Source organism: Triticum aestivum, chromosome 4B, assembly GCF_018294505.1.
Source record: "Triticum aestivum cultivar Chinese Spring chromosome 4B, IWGSC CS RefSeq v2.1, whole genome shotgun sequence".
In the NCBI taxonomy this organism is placed as follows: Eukaryota; Viridiplantae; Streptophyta; class Magnoliopsida; order Poales; family Poaceae; genus Triticum; species Triticum aestivum.
In genome coordinates, this window is record NC_057804.1 from 186,894,174 (window position 1) to 186,914,369 (window position 20,196).

The 20,196-nt window shown below is 45.0% G+C and overlaps 2 protein-coding genes across 3 annotated transcripts in view; one reads left to right on the plus strand and one right to left on the minus strand.

Annotated features, from left to right (window-relative positions):
* The first annotated feature begins 12,023 nt into the window (after nt 1-12,023).
* LOC123091739 (protein OCTOPUS-like) lies at nt 12,024-14,189 on the plus strand. The gene has a single exon (XM_044513352.1). It carries the CDS (start codon nt 12,360-12,362, stop codon nt 13,857-13,859), a length of 1,500 nt encoding a protein of 499 aa, XP_044369287.1. The 5' UTR covers nt 12,024-12,359; the 3' UTR covers nt 13,860-14,189.
* Nucleotides 14,190-14,834: 645 nt separating this feature from the next.
* Nucleotides 14,835-20,196, minus strand: part of LOC123091740 (protein prenyltransferase alpha subunit repeat-containing protein 1) — a 6,438-nt gene continuing 1,076 nt past the window's right edge. Inside the window, exons 2-11 of one of the 2 annotated variants that reach the window (XM_044513355.1) lie at nt 17,548-17,702; nt 17,176-17,451; nt 16,986-17,096; nt 16,765-16,855; nt 16,541-16,609; nt 16,306-16,383; nt 15,936-16,019; nt 15,716-15,766; nt 15,422-15,637; nt 14,835-15,304 (exon numbers count right to left, since the gene is read on the minus strand). In XM_044513355.1, coding sequence (XP_044369290.1) covers nt 15,182-15,304; nt 15,422-15,637; nt 15,716-15,766; nt 15,936-16,019; nt 16,306-16,383; nt 16,541-16,609; nt 16,765-16,855; nt 16,986-17,096; nt 17,176-17,451; nt 17,548-17,636 — 1,188 coding nt within the window. In that variant the 5' untranslated portion in view covers nt 17,637-17,702 and the 3' untranslated portion in view covers nt 14,835-15,181. Of the gene's footprint in view, nt 15,305-15,421; nt 15,638-15,715; nt 15,767-15,935; nt 16,020-16,305; nt 16,384-16,540; nt 16,610-16,764; nt 16,856-16,985; nt 17,097-17,175; nt 17,452-17,547; nt 17,732-20,196 lie in introns of both variants that reach the window. The other variant, XM_044513353.1, reaches the window with a different exon arrangement.

Below are 20,196 nucleotides of genomic sequence, written 5' to 3' on the forward strand. Positions count from 1 at the left end.
TTCGTCGTAAAGAGTTACACCGATGCAAGCTTTTACACCGATCCAGATGACTCTAAGTCTCAATCTGGATACATATTGAAAGTGGGAGCAATTAGCTAGAGTAGCTCCGTGCAAAGCATTGTAGACATAGAATATTTGCAAAATACATACGACTCTGTAATATGACAGACCCGTTGACTAAACTTCTCTCACGAGCAAAACATGATCATACCTTAGTACTCTTTGGATGTTAATCACATAGCAATGTGAACTAGATTGTTGACTCTAGTAAACCCTTTGGGTGTTGATCACATGACGATGTGAACTATGGGTATTAACACATACAGATGTGAATATTGGTGTTAAATCACATGGCGATGTGAACTAGATTATTGACTCTAGTGCAAGTGGGAGACTGAAGGAAATATACCCTAGAGGCAATAATAAAGTTATTATTTATTACCTTATTTCATGATAAATGTTTATTATTCATGCTAGAATTGTATTAACCGGAAACATAATACATGTGTGAGTACATAGACAAACATAGTGTCACTAGTATGCCTCTACTTGACTAGCTTGCTAATCAAAGATGGTTAAGTTTCCTAACCATAGACATGAGTTGTCATTTGATTAACGGGATCACATCATTAGAAGAATGATGTGATTGACTTGACCCATTCCGTTAGCTTAGCACTTGATCGTTTAGTATGTTGCTATTGCTTTCTTCATGACTTATACATGTTCCTATGACTATGAGATTATGCAACTCCCGTTTACCGGAAGAACACTTTGTGTGCTACCAAACGTCACAACATAACTGGGTGATTATAAAGGAGCTCTACAGGTGTCTCCGAAGGTACATGTTGGGTTGGCGTATTTCGAGATTAGGATTTGTCACTCCGATTGTCGGAGAGGTATCTCTGGGCCCTCTCGGTAATGCACATCACTGTAAGCCTTGCAAGCAATGTAGCTAATGAGTTAGTTACGGAATGATGCATTACGTAACGAGTAAAGAGACTTGCCGGTAACGAGATTGAACTAGGTATTGGATACCGAAGATCGAATCTCGGGCAAGTAACATACCGATGACAAAGGGAACAACGTATGTTGTTATGCGGTTTGACCGATAAAGATCTTCGTAGAATATGTGGGAGCCAATATGAGCATCCAGGTTCCGCTATTGGTTATTGACCGAGAATAGTTCTAGGTCATGTCTACATAGTTCTCGAACCCGTAGGGTCCGCACGCTTAACGTTACGATGACAGTTTTATTATGAGTTTATATGTTTTGATGTACCAAAGGTTGTTCGGAGTCCCGGATGTGATCCCGGACATGACGAGGAGTCTCGAAATGGTCGAGACATAAAGATTGATATATTGGAAGCCTATATTTGGATATCGGAATCGTTCCGGGAGAAACCGGGATTTTTCCAGAGTGCCGGGGGGTTACCGGAACCCCCCCCCCCCTCGGGGGTTATTGGGCCTACATGGACCATGAGGGAAAAGAGGAGGGCCGGCCAGGGCAGGCCGCGCGCCCCCTCCCCCCTAGTCCGAATAGGACAAGGAAAGGGGGGGGGGGCGGCGCCCCCCTTTCCTCTTTCCCCTCCCTCCTTTCCTTCTCCACCAAGGCAAGAGGGGAGAGTCCTACTCCCGGTGGGAGTAGGACTCCTCCAGGCGCACCCCTAGGGGGCCGGCCGCACCTCCCCCCTCCCTCCTTTATATACGGGGGCAGGGGGGCACCTCTAGAGAACACAAGTTGATCTTCGTGATCGTTCCTTAGCCGTGTGCGGTGCCCCCCTCCACCATATTCCACCTCGGTCATATCGTTGTGGTGCTTAGGCAAAGCCCTGCATCGGTAGAACATCATCATCGTCACCACGCCGTCGTGCTGACGGAACTCATCCCCGACACCCTGCTGGATCGGAGTCCAGGGATCGTCATCGAGATGAACATGTGCTGAACTCGGAGGTGACGTACGTTCGGTGCTTGGATCGATCGGATCGTGAAGACGTACGACTACATCAACCGCGTTGTCATAACGCTTCCGCTTACGGTCTACGAGGGTACGTGGACAACACTCTCCTCTCTCGTTGCTATGCATCACCATGATCTTGCGTGTGCGTAGGAAATTTTTGAAATTACTACGTTCCCCAACACAAACAATTCTCGTCTTGAATTGGGAGAAGTGCCACTTTATGGTTAACGAAGGTATCCTTTTGGGCCATAAAATTTCTGAAAGAGGCATTGAGGTGGACAAAGACAAGGTCGATGCAATCGAGAAAATGCCATGTCCTAAAGATATCAAATGTATTCGTAGTTTCCTTGGTCATGCTGGTTTCTATACGAGGTTTATCAAAGACTTTTGTAAAATTTCTAGGTCTCTTACTAATCTTTTGCAAAAGGATATTCCCTTTGTGTTTGATGATGATTGCATGGAAGCCTTTGAAACACTAAATAAAGCCTTACCGCACCTGTTGTTCAACCACCTGATTGGAACTTGCATTTTGAGATTATGTGTGATGCTAGTGATTATGTTGTTGGTGCTGTTCTAGGACAAAGAGTTGATAAGAAACTAAATGTTATTCATTATGCTAGTAAAACTCTAGACAATGCTCAACGAAACAATGCTACTACTGGAAAAGAATTCTTAGCAGTGGTGTTTGCTTGTGATAAATTCAGATCTTACATTGTTGATTTTAGAGTAATTGTTCACACTGATCATGCTGCTATAAATTATCTTATGGAAAAGAAAGATGCTAAACCTAGACTCATTAGGTGGGTTCTTCTGCTACAAGAATTTGATTTGCATATCACTGATAGGAAAGGAGCAGAGAACCCCGTAGCTGATAACTTGTCTAGGCTTGAAAATATTCTTGATGACCTACAACCTATTAATGATAGCTTCCCTGGTGAACAACTAGCTGCAATAAATGTTTCTCATAGTACACCTTGGTATGCTGACTATGCTAATTACATTGTTGCTAAATACATACCGCCTAGTTTCACATACAAACAAAAGAAAAAATTCTTCTATGATTTAAGACACTACTTTTGGGATGACCCACATCTTTATAAACATGGAGTAGATGAGCATGAATAGGAACAAACCCTACGGAAATGTCACTCTGAAGCTTATGGAGGACATCACGCGAGAGACAGAACCGCTCATAAGGTATTGCAATCTGGTTTTTATTGGCCTACTCTCTTCAAAGATGCTCGTAACTTTGTCTCATCTTGTGATGAATGCCAAAGAATAGGTAATATCAGTAAGCGTCAAGGAATGCCTATGAATTATTCACTTGTTGTTGAACCATTTGATGTTTGGGGATTTGACTTCATGGGACCTTTTTGTTCCTCTAATCGGTATACACATATTTTGGTTGCTGTTGATTATGTTACTAAATGGGTAGAAGCTATTCCAACCAGTAGTGCTGATCACAACACCTCTATTAAAATTCTTAACGAAGTTATTTTCCCAAGGTTTGGAGTCCCTAGATACTTAATGACTGATGGTGGTTCACACTTTATTCATGGTGCTTTCCGTAAAATGCTTGCTAAGTATGATGTTAACCATAGAATTGCATCACCTTATCATCCTCAGTCTAGTGGTCAAGTTGAACTTAGCAATAGAGAAATAAAACTAATCTTACAAAAGACTGTCAATAGGTCCCAGAAGAATTGGTCTAAAAAATTAGACGATGCACTTTGGGCTTACAGAATATCTTACAAAAATCCTATGGGTATGTCTCCATTTAAAATGGTTTATGGAAAAGCTTGTCATTTACCTCTTGAGTTAGAACATAAAGCATTTTGGGCAATAAAAGAACTCAATTATGATTTCAAACTTGTTGGGGAAAAGAGGTTATTTGATATTAGCTCATTAGATGAATGGAGAACCCATGCTTATGAAAATGCTAACTTATTCAAAGAAAAAGTTAAAAGATGGCATGACAAAAGAATCCAAAAGCATGAGTCCAAAGTCGGAGAATATGTTCTTTTGTACAACTCTCATTTCAGATTCTTTGCAGGAAAACTCCTCTCCAAATGGGAAGGACCCTATGTCATCGAGGAGGTCTATCGATCCGGAGCTGTCAAAATAAATAATGCCGAAGGGATTAACCCGAAGGTTGTCAATGGGCAACGAATAAAACACTATATCTCAGGTATGCCCATTAATGTTGAAAACAATGTTATCCAAACTTTGACACTGGAAGAACACATAAAAGAGTCCTTCCGAACACTCCAGAAACGTGAAAATAAGGAGGTACGTGATATGTTAAGTAAACGGACTCCAAAAAATCTGAAAAAATATTTTTTGTCAGTTTTGGAATATTTAGAAAATTAGAAAAATAAGAAACTTCCAGGAAAGTGACCCTGGTGGGCACGATACACTAGGGTGCGCCAGGCTTGCCTGGCGCACCCAGGTGGGTTATGCCCACCTCAGGTACTTTCCGGACTCTGTTTTTCTTCCGTTCTGGTTGTTCCCCAAGATGAAATCTATATATACCTCCCGAACTTGTTAACCTCCGTATTACGAAGAAATCTCCTATTTTCTTTTCTCTCTATTTTCCTATCAGATCTGAAATTATGTCATCCCAAGACTCAGAGGGTGAGAGCTATGTTGCTGACCTCATCGCAAACCCCAAATCCTATGGGGATGAGAGGCACTATAGCTGGACCTCCGAAGAAGATGAAGATGACTCGGTTCCTCCCCGATTCAAAAACGAAAGCATGGAGGCGTTATGCAAGAGGATAATAAAACTCGAGATAGATAACGACGAGTTGAGGATAGATAACTTTATTCTCCATCAGAAGCTGGAGGAAGCAAAGGGCAAACCCTCTACTTTTTCATCACCACCATCTTTTTCATCACCACCATCATCTTCATCACCACCAAAAGAAAACTGAGTATTGGGTATGGGCACTCCCCTTGGCTTTCGCCAAGCTTGGGGGGAGGTGCCCCGGTATCGTATCAATCTCCACTACCTTTTGCCTTTACTTTCTTAGTTCGGTCATTGGTTATCTTTTGCTATTAGATGAATAAAAGTTTAGTTTGATCCTTTCTTTTTGTGAGTTTGCTTAGTGATCAATCCTTGTAATCGTGTGCGAAATATATAATAAAGTTTAGTTTGAGTTTTGCCTTCTTTACTTTTCTTGCTGCAATAAAAAGAAAGGAAATAAAAAGAAAAATATCATATGCTAATCTTATGGTAAGTGATGACATTACACGAGGAAAAGTATAAGTAGAAAATTTTATTGTAGATTGACAAACATAGCATTGGTCAATGATGCAACACATGAAAGAATTAATAAGGGAAGAGAAGATTCACATATAAATATACTATCATGGAAATCTTTTGTGATTGTGAGCACCCATCAAAATATTACATACAAAAATTGTTGATGTTGGAGAAGGAAGACAAATTAATGATTTATGCTTGTTCATATTCACATAGAAATTATATTGTCATAGATCCTTCAACATGTGGTGCTTGCCCCTATCTTTGCTAGCCAAAAACTCCGCACTAAGTAGAGATACTACTTGTGCATCCAAAACCCTTAAACCCTATCTTGTTTGAGAGTCCACCATACCTACCTATGGATTGAGTAAGATCCTTCAAGTAAGTTGTCATCGGTGCAAAAAGGGAAATAAAAATTGCTTATAAAAATGTGAGATCATTTAGTGTAAGGGAAAATTGAGCATTGTACGAACTTGTGATGGTGAAGAATAAAAGTGACAGACTGCATAATAAAGGTTGCCATCACAAGGGGCAATATAACGTGACATTCTCTTGCACTAAGGGGTTGAGCATACAAACAAAAAGTGCATGGCAACCTCTGTGCTTCCCTCTGCGAAGGTTATTTTCATGTATTTACTTTCATGCAAGAGTCAAAGTTTTTCTCTCTATTCCTTTTATTTTTCTCCTTTGGCAAGCATCATGTGGTGAGGTAAGATCTAGGCACATATGTCCAGTTGAATATGGGTGGCATAAGTGATTATTGTTGACATCACCCTTGAGGTGAGTGTGTTGGGAGGCGAAACTATAAGCCCCTATCTTTCTTTGTGTCCGGTTAAAACGTTTTTCTCATGTGTACGTGGTGAGTGTTAGCAATCATAGAAGACTAAATGATGATTGAGTATGTGTACTTGCCTAAAGGCTCCGATACGAGACCCTTCCTGAAAAGATGATGAATTGTAGTTGCAAAGTTGACTGAGAACATAGTTTGTTGGTTTCCAATAGAGTTTATGCTTTATACTTCGATATTGTGATGAATTGTCACTTGTTCATGAGAAGTCTATGATAAAAGTGCTATGATAAAAGTTTTATATTAAAGTTTTTTGCTGTTATATAAGTCACATGATGCTGTTATGTTCGTATTTTTGTTTTTTCTCGACACCTCTCTCTCTCTTAGCATGTGGACATGTTTTTCGATTTCGGTTTTCGCTTGAGGACAAGCGAGGTCTAAGCTTGGGGGAGTTGATACGTCCATTTTGCATCATGTTTTCCTACTGTTATTTATGTTGTTTTATTGTATAACAATGCATTTTGGAGTAATTCTAATGCCTTTTCTCTCATAATATGCAAGGTATGCACCAAGGGGGAGAATTCTGGCAGCTGGAAATCTGGACCTGAAAAAGCTACATCAAGCTACCTATTCTGCACAACTCCAAATGAGGTGAAACTCCTAGAGGAATTTTTATGGAATATTTAATGAATATGGGGGCAAATAAGTACCAGAGGGGGGCCACCAGGTGGGCACAACCCACCTGGGCGCGCCAGGAGGCCCAGGCGCGCCCTGGTGGGTGCTGCCCTCCTCGGCTCACCTCCGGTGCCCATCTTCTGGTATATAAGTCATTTTGACCTAGAAAAAAAATAAGGAGAGGACTTTCGGGACGAAGCACCGCCGCCTCGAGGCAGAATTGGGAAGGAGCACTTTTGCCCTCCGACGGAGCAATTCCATCGGGGGAACTTCCCTCCCGGAGGGAGAAATCCTCGTCATCATCATCACCAACAACTCTCCCATCTTGGGGAGGGCTATCTTCATCAACATCTTCACAGCACCAACTCCTCTCAAACCCTAGTTCATCTCTTGTTCAATCTTTGTATCAAAACTATAGACTGGTGCTTGTCGGTGACTAGTAGTGTTGATTACATCTTGTAGTTGATTACTATATGGTTTATTTGGTGGAAGATTATATGTTCAAACCCATTATGCTATTTAATATCCCTCTAATCTTGAGCATGTTTATCATTTGTGAGTAGTCACTTTCGTTCTTGAGGTCACGGGAGAAATCATGTTGCAAGTAATCATGTGAACTTGATATGTGTTTGATATTTTGATGGTATGTATGTTGCCATTCTCTTAGTGGTGTCATGTGAACGTCGACTACATGCCACTTCACCATATATATTTGGGCCTAAGGGAATGCATTGTGGAGTAGTTATTAGATGGTGGGTTGCGAGAGTGACAGAAGCTTAAACCCAGTTTATGCGCTATTCCGTAAGGGACCAATTGGATCCAAAAGTTTAATAATATGGTTAGAATTTATTCTTAATACTTTTATCGTAGTTGCGGATGCTTGCGAGAGGGTTAATCATAAGTATGAGGTTTGTTCAAGTAAGAAGAACACCTAAGCACCGGTCCACCCACATATCAAATTATCAAAGTACCGAACACGAATTAAGCCAACATGATGAAAGTGACTAGATGAAATTCCCGTGTACCCTCAAGAACACTTTGCTTATCATAAGAAGCCGTTTTGGCTTGTCCTTTGCCTCAAAAGGATTGGGCCACCTTGCTGCACTTTTGTTACTACTATTGTTACTTGCTCGTTACAAATTATCCTGCTATCAAACTACTTCGCTACTCACAATTTTAGCACTTACAGACATTACCTTGCTGAAAACCACTTGAGATTACCCACAAGTATATGGGGTAAATTGTAGCCCTTTTCGATAAGTAAGAGTGCCGCACACCCGTGCCCAAGTACAATGTCGTAGAGCCATTCTACTCACCACAACCCTTGCATCACCCTCACATTAATCATGTTGGGCCTCCGCCACCTTTGAAAGCTAACACCTTTGCTAAGTGGAAGCTAGATATGGAGTCTCACATTCGCAGTGCGTCTACACAATTATGGTGGATTATGGTTAATGGAACCCAAAGGATCCCGTGAATCTCACTCCCAGGGAAGCAGTTAATGATCAACTCAATGCTACCGCCCACAACATATTGCGCACCATGGTGATCGATGGCTATAGTGACTCCATTGCTCTTCTCAAGACTGCTAAGGCAATTTTGGGATTGCCTTGAGGAGGCCATTGAAGGTGATGAAGCAATTAGAAGATCTCGATTGGCCTTGCTCCAAAAAGAGGTAAATCTATTTGTGAGGAATGATGGTGAGACCGTGGATGAGGTATATCGAAGGTTGAAGGGTCTTGTGCTAAATTTGAGAACCTTTGGATGCTCTTGGGCAAATGATGATTTCATTAAGGACAAGTTCATTGGTGCCATCGTTCTTGCAGAACACACCATGGTGGTGATGATGATACACCAACGCTCGGACTACCACAAGTTGACCACGACACAAGTTGTATCTACCTTCTCCACTCATGTTCTTTTGGAGACCAAGTTCAAGAAGACCTTTGCCATTTCTTAGGCAACCAAGAACACAAATCTTGCTTTGAAGCCAAGAAAGTGATTGCTCAACCATCAAGAGAAGAAGATGTTGTTGAAGAAAGTTGTGAGGAAGATGTTGACACCTCGTGCCCGGCAAATGACCTTGTAGAAGGCTTGACTCTTTTGGTCAAGAAATATTCGGGCACCATGGAAAACAAGGGGAAGAATCTCCAAGGAAGGTCATTTGGAAGAAGAAAGGGCTGCAATTGCGATAGCACAAGACACCTTGTGCATGATTTCTCATATGGGAGTCGTGAAGATAAGTCCAAGAATGGGAGTCGTGAAGATAAGTCCAAGAAGCTTGTGCTCAAGAAGAAGAAATTCTCCAAGTTCACCAAGAGGAAAGATGATAAGTCGGTTGTCCATGAGGAGTACATTTCCGGAGATGAAGATGACGGTGACGATGATCAAAGTTGTTAACTGAGAGGAGAATATCCCTACTATTAATAATACCACTCCATGAAGATGCAATACTCTTCTAATTTGCATGACAGGTTGATGTATATCTTAATGTGTTCTAAGTGGGTTATTTAAGCAGAGATGTTGTCCTGTAAAACATCTTTTGAAGAACACACATATATGAGTCTAATTGTTAAACGTTGCAATCTATGAGAGTGGGGTGCTCTGTAGTAAACTCATGAAAGGCCTCGGAATATGACGCATAAGCTCCACCCGCGGGGAAGTCCCACAGTAGCCCAGTATCGGTCAATGCTCTGTGTGAAGCTAGATTTGCAGAAAACAAGCAGTTCAAGGCCTACCCCATTGTTCAAGTTGCTTACTAGTGTAGCATAAAGTTCCAGGTGGAAGTTCAACTTAATAGTCTCCACTTCAATACCGGTATATAAAAAGTGTTTTAAAACCAAAGGCAAATTTTGTGTGCCTCTGGGATTTGGTGGGGGATTGCTGGAATTTAGTCTTTTTTGGGCCAGCCCAATAACCATTTTTATAATTTCTAATAAATCCCGAAGGTCCACTTAGCCCATTCATGCAAGGCAAGAGGTGGAACTAAAGTGTAGTCACATATTGCTCACTTAGTAGGAGTTGGACCTCTCCCCACATGTATGAGCATGAGAAAAAGAGAGACATACACGCGCGCTCATCCTTGGCCGCCCGCCTCGCCATGCCTCGTCACGACGCGCCGCGGGTTACGGGAATGAGCCGAGCCGTTGTCTAACTTTTTGCCACGCATGACTGGTATATGAAAGGTCGCACGAGACCTGGAAAGTTTTTGTTGTAGTGGAGATTGAATACGAACGCTGCACCCTTTTGTTGCTGCCTGTTCGCTTCGTCTCCCTCTCTTCGTTTCACCTACCATCGTTGCCAGTTTGCCTCCTCCCGTGCCTATAAAAGAAAGGTCGCTTCTCTCTGGAGAGACATCAGATAGCACCTTTCGCCACCGAGTTCCAAAGCATTGCGCTACTGCAAGGTTCTTCCCCACCCCGGCTTGCGGCGTGCATGGTCGGTCGGGACAGTAGGCCTCTGAAACCCCGCCACTTCGAGTCATGTGCAGAGAAGGGTGATAAGGTTTTTGGGGAGCGCTCTGCGCGACTACTGGATTCTTCATCATGGACTCTACGAAAGCCGACTACCATTTCCCCGACGATGACTTTTTCCCCGACGTCGACAACCTCTTCGACGACATGGGCGACAACGCCAACGCCAGTGCTATAGCCACTGCTCAGTACGTGTTCATGTCTTTTCTGTTCGAGATCATACTACAGTTTCTTGTTCTATCTTGTATCTTAGATATGTTCTGTTCTTATTCACTACTTTAGATGCTATTTGCATACTCTTTGTTAGACTGCATGACTTGTCTTATCTTTGTTGTGATAGTCATGTTTTCTGTATTGTTTTTGTAAATAAAATTATATGATAAATTGCTCATATTTCCAACACATCTGACGGACCGCCACGGAAATCTGAGGGAGTGGCTACACGGCGGATGGATACCGGTTACCTCCCCACCTCGCCAATGATTGTTTACGCGCGGACGAGGTTGTTTTTGGAGCGAGCTCCATCCATTTTGACGATGGTGACGCATATGCCGATTCTGCTCGTGTCATTTTGTGTACTAATTTTCGTATTGACAATTATTATAGTGATTTGGCTAATACAGCGGCTCTGCTAGAGTTGCTATTGGTTACCTTTCCTCACATGCGTGCACGCAGAAATCATGATGCATAGGGAGTGGACGTGCGCTCCTAATTGAATTTAGGGCACATGCTCTCAGCTTAGAATTACAAGTGCTAATCCCTGCTCCGGCTTAGAATTTGTCAACTAATGCGGTAACGTTCAGATGAGGAGAGACGGCCGGCTAGTTTAGCTCCTAGTACTTGTTAATTAACCCCGGGCGCGCATGACCGTTGGGGGATTAGATTAAATAACAATCAGGGGCATATCCATCATATGCAATGCGTTAGACTGTTTATTATAGTTAACTGTTTCACTCTCGTACGTGCTGCTTTCTGTGTTTCAACTTGGGTTCTTCTGTGGCCAGGTTGTGCTTGGTGATCTAAACGTCTTATATTTATTTACATAGAGAGGAGTAGTAATTAATAGATAAGTCGTTGTCGCGGTGTAAAACAAATGATGTTTGATGTAAAATATTACTATGAAATTCCTGTCATGAGCAAGCATGAATGTACAAGTCTGACAAGATCCTTCTGCTAATTGTGATGCTGTTGCTTTCAGATGGAAACTAATTGAAGGCCCCATCGAGTCGAGTCCAGACCATGCATCATGTGCAAGGTTATGCACAATGATGGTGCTGAATAGCAAGGTGGACATGAGCATTAGCTAGCAGAAGCTGGTAGGTAGTACAATCCAAAGCAAAGCACAAGCACAAGCACAAGCAGCAGCAGGTCGGTCGACCGATCGATCGATCATAAGAGAAAGTTAGCGTGCGTGCATGCATGCATGCATGCATCGGTGGAAATTATCATTCATGATGCACTGCATTCTTGGGAATATTATGATTATGCTCATATCCTGGTCCATCCAGCTAATTATTTGCTATGCCGATGCATCAATTTCACCTACTCTTGTGTTTATCATTCATTCACTGGTCACTTGTAATTAGAGGTGTTGGCATGCATGTTTTGTTACCCTACCCTTGGGATTTGTTTGTCTGGCCAAAGTCGAACTAGACACAGATGTGGGATTGTATGAAGTGAAATGTTAAAGCAAATGAAGAATGGAATGGAAACAAACAAATGTAAGTTCTTCTGGAATGTGCAACAAGAGTCCAAGATGGGGGAAAGGGTAAAGCAAAAGAGAAGAGGGACGGGGGCAAGAAAGGAAAAGTGAAAAAGAAAAGGAAAGGAAAGAGGTCGCCATCACTGCCTCTGCCTGATGAGGTCTGTCTCTTTTGCCTGCTCAGCTCATCCCCTCTCCCAGTTGAGCTCAAACAGCAGCACCACTCTAGAACGCAACACCAACAGGAGGGGGGTAGGTTCTCCTCTCAATAGATACAAGAATACAACACAAGAGTCTTCCATTCCACTCCTCATCTTGTCTTTCTCCCACATCACAGCGTCGCAAGTTTCTTTCTTCTCTTCAGACAAAAACATCAGTCCTCCTCTTCTTAAGTAGGAATTCAGTTCGTCAATGCTGCTGCCTCCTTGCCCTTGCCCTTGCCCTTGCCCTTGATAGATATAGATAGACGAGTGAAGTGAGTGAGCAGTGCGTGAGCGGGGATGGATCAGCCGGTGCCCTCCATCTGCGGCCTCCACCCGGGCATCGCCGTCACCGGCTTCTGCTCCGCCTGCCTCCGCGAGCGGCTCGCCGGCCTCCACCCCAGCGACCCCGCCGACTCGGCGGAGCTCCGCCGCTGCAAGTCCTTCTCCTACGCCCGCTCCGCCGCCGCCTACTTCGAGCCGCAGCGCCGCTCCTGCGACGCCCGCGGCGCCGCCGCCCTCTTCCACCAAGAACCAACCTACCTCCCGGGAGAGGAGGAACATCTTCCACCATCAGCGGCGGGCAGGCCCATGAAAGACCACATCCACCATGAGTCCTCCTCCAAGAAGGCCGCCGGCACATTCGGGGGGTTGGGCAAGAAATGGCAGGAATGGCGCCGCAAGAACAAGCTCAAGAAGCAGGAGCAGGGGCCCATCGCCAGCAGGGCCGCCATGCCGCACGAGAATCTCCGGCACCGCAGCTTCCGCGACACGCGCTCCGAGGTCGCCGCCGACGCGCTCGGCCGGCGCTCCGTCGATGTGGACACCCTTCTCTCCATGGACCCCGGCCGCATCTCGGTGGATGAGCCCCGAGCTTCTTGTGACGGCTACCACGGCGTACGGTTGCGCATTCCCCCGATGCTGTCCCTGGTGGAGGATGCGCCCGTCCCACGCTCTGATGGCCAAATCCCTGTGGAGGAAGACGAGGACACTGAGCCCGGAGGCTGCGCCCAGACAAGGGACTACTACTTGGACTCCTCCAGCTCCAGCAGGAGGCGCCGGAGCGTGGACCGCTCCTCCTTCTCCAGCCGCAAGTCATTCTCTGATGCCAGTGACCTGCCCAGGATGATGGCTGGTGCCACTGCCAATGCCAATGCCCGGGTTTCACCGGCCATTGGTGCCGAGTTTTATCAGTACCACCACGCTCAGAGTCAGAGTGTTCTTGACCATAACCAGCAGTGGGAGCAGGGACCGAATTCTTATTCTCTCCGGGATGATGATATGTCAGGGAGCATTGATCCGGCGGCATTCCGGGATGGCATCCCTCTGCCGGCCAAGAAGTCTAAGAAGTGGATCAAGGGTTGGAACATCTGGGGTCTCATACATAAGAAGAGCAGCACCAAGGAATCTGAAGCAGCCAATTTGGCCAACAGATCATTCTCGGAGAAGTGGCCCGAGCTCCGCACAAGGGGATACAATGGTCAGATGCTCAGGTGCAACAGCAGCGTAAGCGCGAGGAGCTCCTTCGGCAATAGCGGAGCAGCAATGGGCGGCGTGAGCGGGAGGAGGAGCAATGTGGAAATGCATGTTAATGGCTTAGGGAGGATGAGGAAGGATGAGGTTTTACTCGAGAGGAATTTCAGTGCAAGGTACACGCCTTGCACGGTTGATAATGGCGCGATCCCTTATCCAATCAGAGGTGCCCAGTTCAATCGGCGAAATCAGAATGGGATGCCCGGGAAAGGAAGGCCTGCTCGTTCATCCAATTCTTTGCCTCGTAGCTCACTTGGAATGTACTGATCTAGCAGTGATTAAGGCAGGTTTATGTTCTTCTACATCTTCTTATGTGCCTTGGCTACAATGTGCATAGCTATGGTAGCGTCATCGGAATCAACTTTTTATAGGCTCAGATCAGAAGAAAGGTTGTCAAGTGAAGTGGTGATGGTGTTGGATTATATACCTTACTTAGTCTTATTTCCTACTGGGCTTGGGAGTGGAGTATAGCATTTAACTTTACACCCTTGTATAAGATATGCCATATGTATGTTTGCTTTTGTCAATTGAATTCAAGTTAGCACTCTGGCAATAGCAATAACATGATGTAGGGGCTATGGAATCGAATGCCGATAATCTGGTTAGTGTTGTAGGATGTTTTGGATCTTGTTTGAGATTGACAGTAAGAAAATTGCAGGGTCCTTGTTACAGCATAGCAACATGCCATGTTTTCCTCCTCTGTTGCTCCTTGTGGTGTGCCGTTTCTTCCTCCAGAAATCCTAAATCTATGGGTATCTTTTGCTGCACACTTGATCTAATCCGTCACATTTCACTTTCTTCATTTCTTAAGCTGTGCTTATGTTTTTGAAACACTACAGAGGTTGCTTATTTTCAGGTTATTGTAAAAATCATATTATTCTGCTGGGTAAATCAGATCATTGTTATGTCATCTAATGATGCCCCATCGCATTTCCTTTCATGTTTCAGAAGCAATATATACAATAGCAGCTTGATGCCTTGATTAAGAAAAGAAGCCCCAAAGCGAATACCCAGCATCTAAATTCTGCTCAACCGTAAGGGGGTCATCATAACCCCAGGCACCAAACCGAATCTAAGTTGAATAGATTGTGGTCCTTATTCCACAAGCACTGGTGCTAAGTTAAATGAAAAGGTATATCTGGGGTGTCTATTTGCAGTTGGAGGGAAAGTGTATATGTTTCAAATTCGTAACGAAGCTAAATATACAAGATCAATTAACCAGAAGCAAAACACACATTTGTATGCAACCAGAAGCAGCCTTTAACTACTCATCAAAAGTTAATTTGATTCCAGGCCATGGCATACAAAACAAGGTTCAGTATGTCTCAGCGGCAACCCTAAGAACATCAATATCCTAGAGCTATATTAACAACACAACGGCAAGAACACTACAGGAACAAATTAAGTACCCCTATCTGGGATACCATGAAGATGAAGTGCTGTTTCTGTTCCAATTAATTATTGCTAGTTTATCTCTAATGTATAGGCACGAGTAACCAGAGCCGCAAAGCTCAACGATCTAACACTGACAAATAATACAGCAACTGTAAAAAAAACGCACAAACACAGCAGCATCTGCAGGTCAGCACTCAGCAGTAAAGCAAATGTGTCCACAGTCTGCTCTTCTCCGGGCAGGCCCTTGCCAACACCTCCTTCAGGCTTCCCACCGACTTCAACCTCTCTTCCACCTTCCCTTTCACCGCCGCATCTTGCTACATGCAGCAAAAACAAATCACACCACCAGTTAGCTCTTCTTCTTCAGCCAAACGCCACACAATAATCAATATATGCATCACAATTCAACTTGGGTTTGTGAAAGAAGAGGTTGCCTTTGATATCCAAAGAATGTAGAGCGCTGCAAGCTCCGCCTGAACGTGGGTTTCGCCAAACTCATCTCCAGGAGCAGCCAGGCAGTCTGACAGGAGGTGTATCTCTTGGGATAGGAAGAGGTCTGCCTGGGACTCATTTGACGGGCTGGTTTCCTCGCAGCTGAGCAAGTGTTGTACCCACCACTGTGAGAGGAACCGGCGATGGTTCCACAACGACTGCATCAATACAAAATAATCTTTACGAATCAGTCACAACCCCCAGTAATACATCTTTGATTGACCATAGGTACAAACCTCTCTCCCTTGGTACCGTCTGATGAGCGTCTCGTTCCACCTCAGTTCCTCCTGTTCGGTCATATACAATCAAGTCTCTAGCAGCATGGCCTAGGCAAACCAATGTTCTAACACAGAAATGAAATGTGCATGGGCTTGTTTTCGCCTCCATAACAGGTGTATATATAACTAAATGAACACAACAATGAAAGTGCTTAGCATTCGATAAAATTCACCATACCTTCCACATTAGATAAGCTTCTGACTGGCAAATAAGGGAATCTTCTCCGTTTGCTGCACCATCTAGTAATGCAAGCAGCAGGGACTAAAAAAAAGAAACAATACGGCATGTTTGCATTAATACACACTGAATATGCATATGGTGTCCTAAAGAATAATTAGAAAACAGGGTATGAGTGCCAATACAGGATACTGGAGAGAACAAATCCAAATCCTAAAATAATGCACATTTTGGTGTAATTGAAAAGCTTTGCAGAGTGATGCACAAACAAGCGGTTGATATGACATAACCATAACATTGAGTAAGATATAAATTAGCTTGAAATAGTAATACCAACAGTGCAAGCTGGAGAAATAAGGAAGTGCCTAACCCCGCGGTAGTGAAAGCAGCAGTTGTCAGCAACATGCAACTCAGCCCATTTCTTTGACTTGTTCAACTCATCTAGCACCTTCAAGAAACAAAAATTAGGTTCCCTGATGATGGGAGCAGAAAGTATTGCAACAAGTGCAACAGTCAAGGCCAAGATTAAAGCTATGCTAGTGTTCAGGAGCCGCATACAAGATTACGGATGCGGGGCAATGAATGTTAATCAGTTATAATCTCACCTGTTCTGTTTTCATGTAAGGAATAAGCCAGCATCGATGCCTCCAAGCGCGGTAGTTCATCTTTGATTTCTGCAGATGGGGTAAAGTAAACCTATCATGTTGTTGCACACTGTTCATAGCTAATCGCGTACATGTGATTTAGCAACCAGATGCAAATGAAATGTCGTTAGTTGAGAAGAGTGGATGTCAAAATTCTGAACAAGCAAATATTTGTGGGATATGACCTCTGCTATGTCTTCTACGAGTAGAGATTCCTTGTCTATAAGCTCCGGTATATGCTGAAGCTGTTGTGCAAGTTTTTTGATCACCCATCTCCTGTTGTAGACAAGTAGGTTTTTAAGGTGTATGTAATACTAGTATAAACAAGGAAAATCAACATGGATTTCCAGCAACAGAAAGATGGGTTGAGTTGGTTTAAAGGGAAGGAAAGTGTAGGTATGTGTACCTGTGGCTCCAGGTGCTTTCATTCTTTGGCGAATAGGAGAGGATCAAGGCACACAATCGCAGCTCATCCTTGAGGTGTGAGATATTAAAATTAGTGGACAGCACCATCTTCCTGCACAAGAGTATAACTGTTACAGATAAGGCACGTGTGAAAGTAGGCGGCATTATATAGAGACTACTATTAGAGTTACCTGGAGTTCCATGCGGTGAGCAAGTCAGGGCAGAGTATGAGCAGCGCCTTGCTATGCGTCATGATCAAGGCAGCAGCGGATGCAGATGGTGATGATGAGGGATTAAGTGTCGCGTTGGAGTGTGCGCGGCGAGCGGCGCGGTAGAGGTCGGGTAGGATGTTGGAGGAGATGGCGAGCTTGTGGTCTGCGCACCAGAAGTATTGGGATGTGGATTTGTTGGTGCTGTCTACGAGTAGTGAGTGGAACTGCGTGGGATGCAGGAACCCGACCTCGTCTCTGCGACAACATGAAACCACACCATGAATTGGAAATTGGGGAATGGGATCGAGGGGAAAAATTCTGAGAGAGAAAAAAAAAGGATTTGATCCTTACATGAGGGGGTCGTCATGGAGGATTCGCTCAAAGTCGCGGAGGAGATCCCCTTCCGCTTGCGCTGCTGCTGCTTCTTCTTCCTGTTCCATTCGCGGCCTCTCTTGGTCTTGTTGTTTTATGCTCTCCTGAAACCAATCTCCTCTCCAGTGGCGGATCTAGGATTTTGAAACAGGGTGCGTCCACCCTAATTTATTTTTTACAACAAACATGACATGGCAATGTACTAATTAATTTACCAATAGCACAACAGAAATTGATCAATATGGTCTTACAAACATATTAACAATTCTCAAATAAGTCTTAATTTTGCATAAAAGAAGCCTTGAGAAGTTCAAAGAAGAGACTATGTGCATGTGTTCATTCTTTCACATTTGATACATATATGTAATCCTGTGATACTGGTTGACATCAAGGATTTTAGGCCGGTGAGTTTGGTGCATAGTGCCATCAAGATTTTCGACAAAGCTCTCGCTCTCAGATTAGCGGAGGACCTACCAAGACTTGTGGGGAAGCACCAAAGTGCGTTTGTGCGGGGCAGATCGCTGCATGACAACTTCATGTTCGTTCAGGGCACGGCCAGGCGACTGCATGCACTCCGGCAACCTTCCATCCTGCTCAAGCTGGACATCACGAAAGCTTTCGATACGGTGAAGTGGCCTTTCTTGCTTGAGGTGCTAGAGAGATGTGGATTTGGGAGCCGCTGGCGCGCATGGATGTGTGGCCTACTGGCCACCTCGTCGACGAGGGTGATGGTAAACGGGACTCCGGGCAAGCCGATCTTGCCATGCAACGGTCTTCGACAAGGGGCTCCGCTCTCTCCAATGCTCTTCATACTCTGCATGGAGCCCCTTCGCTGCCTCTTTCAATTCTGTCAGCAGCATGGGGTACTCTCCCCTCTCTCCAACACTGGGCTTCAACAACGAGTATCACTATTCGCGGATGATGTCATGGTTTTCTTCAAGCCCACTGAGTTGGAGGCCCGAACCTGTGGTGCTGTCCTAGAGCTGTTTGGGCATGCCTCTGGGCTGTCGGTTAACATGAGCAAAAGCGCGGCCATCCCTATCAGATGCTCTCAAGAGGAGTTATGGCTTGTCAGTGCAGCTCTCGGGTGCTCGATCGGCACATTTCCTTGCACATACTTGGGGCTGCCTCTCTCCCTACGCAAGCAATCGGCGGCCCAGCTTCAAGGCATTGTTGACAAGATGGCGGGCTGCCTGCCGCATTGGAAGGCAGCAATGCTACCTAAGAGCGGGAGACTAACGCTGATTCTGTCTGTTCTGTGCGCGATACCGATCCACTCCATGCTAGCGTTAAATATCCCGGTGAAGACGATCAAGGCAATCAACAAAATTTGCCGTGGATTCCTATGGTGTGGAAAGAAGGAAGCAACGGGTGGACACTGTGCCGTGGCTTGGGACAATGTTTGCAGGCCCAAGTGGGCAGGAGGGCTTGGAATCCCTAACCTAAGCTGGTTGAACAAGGCCCTGCAGGCGCGGTGGCCATGGCTACAAAAAACTGACAAGGAGAGGCCATGGGCGGAATTCAGCATCGATGTCCCGGCTGCTTCACGCGCACTATGCACGGCGGCCACCAGGATGAGTGTGGGAGATGGCCGACGCGCCCTTTTCTGGGAAGATAAATGGCTCGCGGGATGCAGGATTTGTGAGCTAGCTCCGGACATCTACCAGCGCGTCCCGAAGAGGACGAGGGCATCGCGGACAATTGCTGACGTGCTGGCAAACGAGCAATGGGCGAGAGACTTTGGGCCAAATCTCCAGGAAAACGAGTTGACCCAGTTCTTGGCGCTGTGGCAAAGGGTAGAGACCACCCAACTAGTAGAAGGAAAAGAAGACACAGCTTCTTGGGCCTGGGAGCCTAATGGGAATTTTTCTGCACGATCGGCTTATGCGGCAGGTTTTATGGGCCTCGAAGAGTGTCCAACTGCTAAGTTTACTTGGAAGTCAAGGGCACCGCTGCATTGCCGCTTTTTCCTCTGGCTAGCGATCCAAAACAGGTGTTGGACGTCTGATCGTTTAGCCAGACGAGGTCTTCCTCATCAGGATGCGTGCCCCCTATGTGATCAACAGGAAGAAACTTTGCAGCACCTTCTGCTTGGCTGCGTGTTTGCACGACAGGTTTGGCATGAGATGAGCCGAGCAACAGGACTTCGGGAGTTGGAGCCGTTACAGAATGAATCTTTGAGTGCTTGGTGCCTAAGGCAGGATCGGGAACCGAGAGGCAGGAAGTCAACTAGGGCTAAATGCATCCTGGCTTTGTGGATAATTTGGAAGCATCGAAACGACGTCGTGTTTAATGGGGCTCCGGTCTCTCTCACACGAGTCAAAGAGCGGCTACTTGAGGAAGGAAGGCTCTGGGCGAAAGCTGGAATGTTTAAAGATGACATTAGAGGCTTCGAAGAGCTAGGTAGTGAGCGGACAGCTAGTGAGTAGTATGTAATACTCCCTCCGTCCGAAAAAGCTTGTCCCAAGCTTGTCTCTCAAATGGATGTATCTAGCACTAACTTGATGCTAGATACATTCATTTGAGAGACAAGCTTTTCCGGACGGAGGGAGTATAAGTTAGTACTCGGTGGACTCGGGAACTTTGTAATTGTTGTAGCCCGCGTGGATTTTGGGGAGTCTTCACCCC

Bases quoted from the DNA above. Each gene is read 5' to 3' on its own strand.
- LOC123091739 (XM_044513352.1), top strand. From the start codon at position 12,360: ATGGATCAGCCGGTGCCCTCCATCTGCGGCCTCCACCCGGGCATCGCC.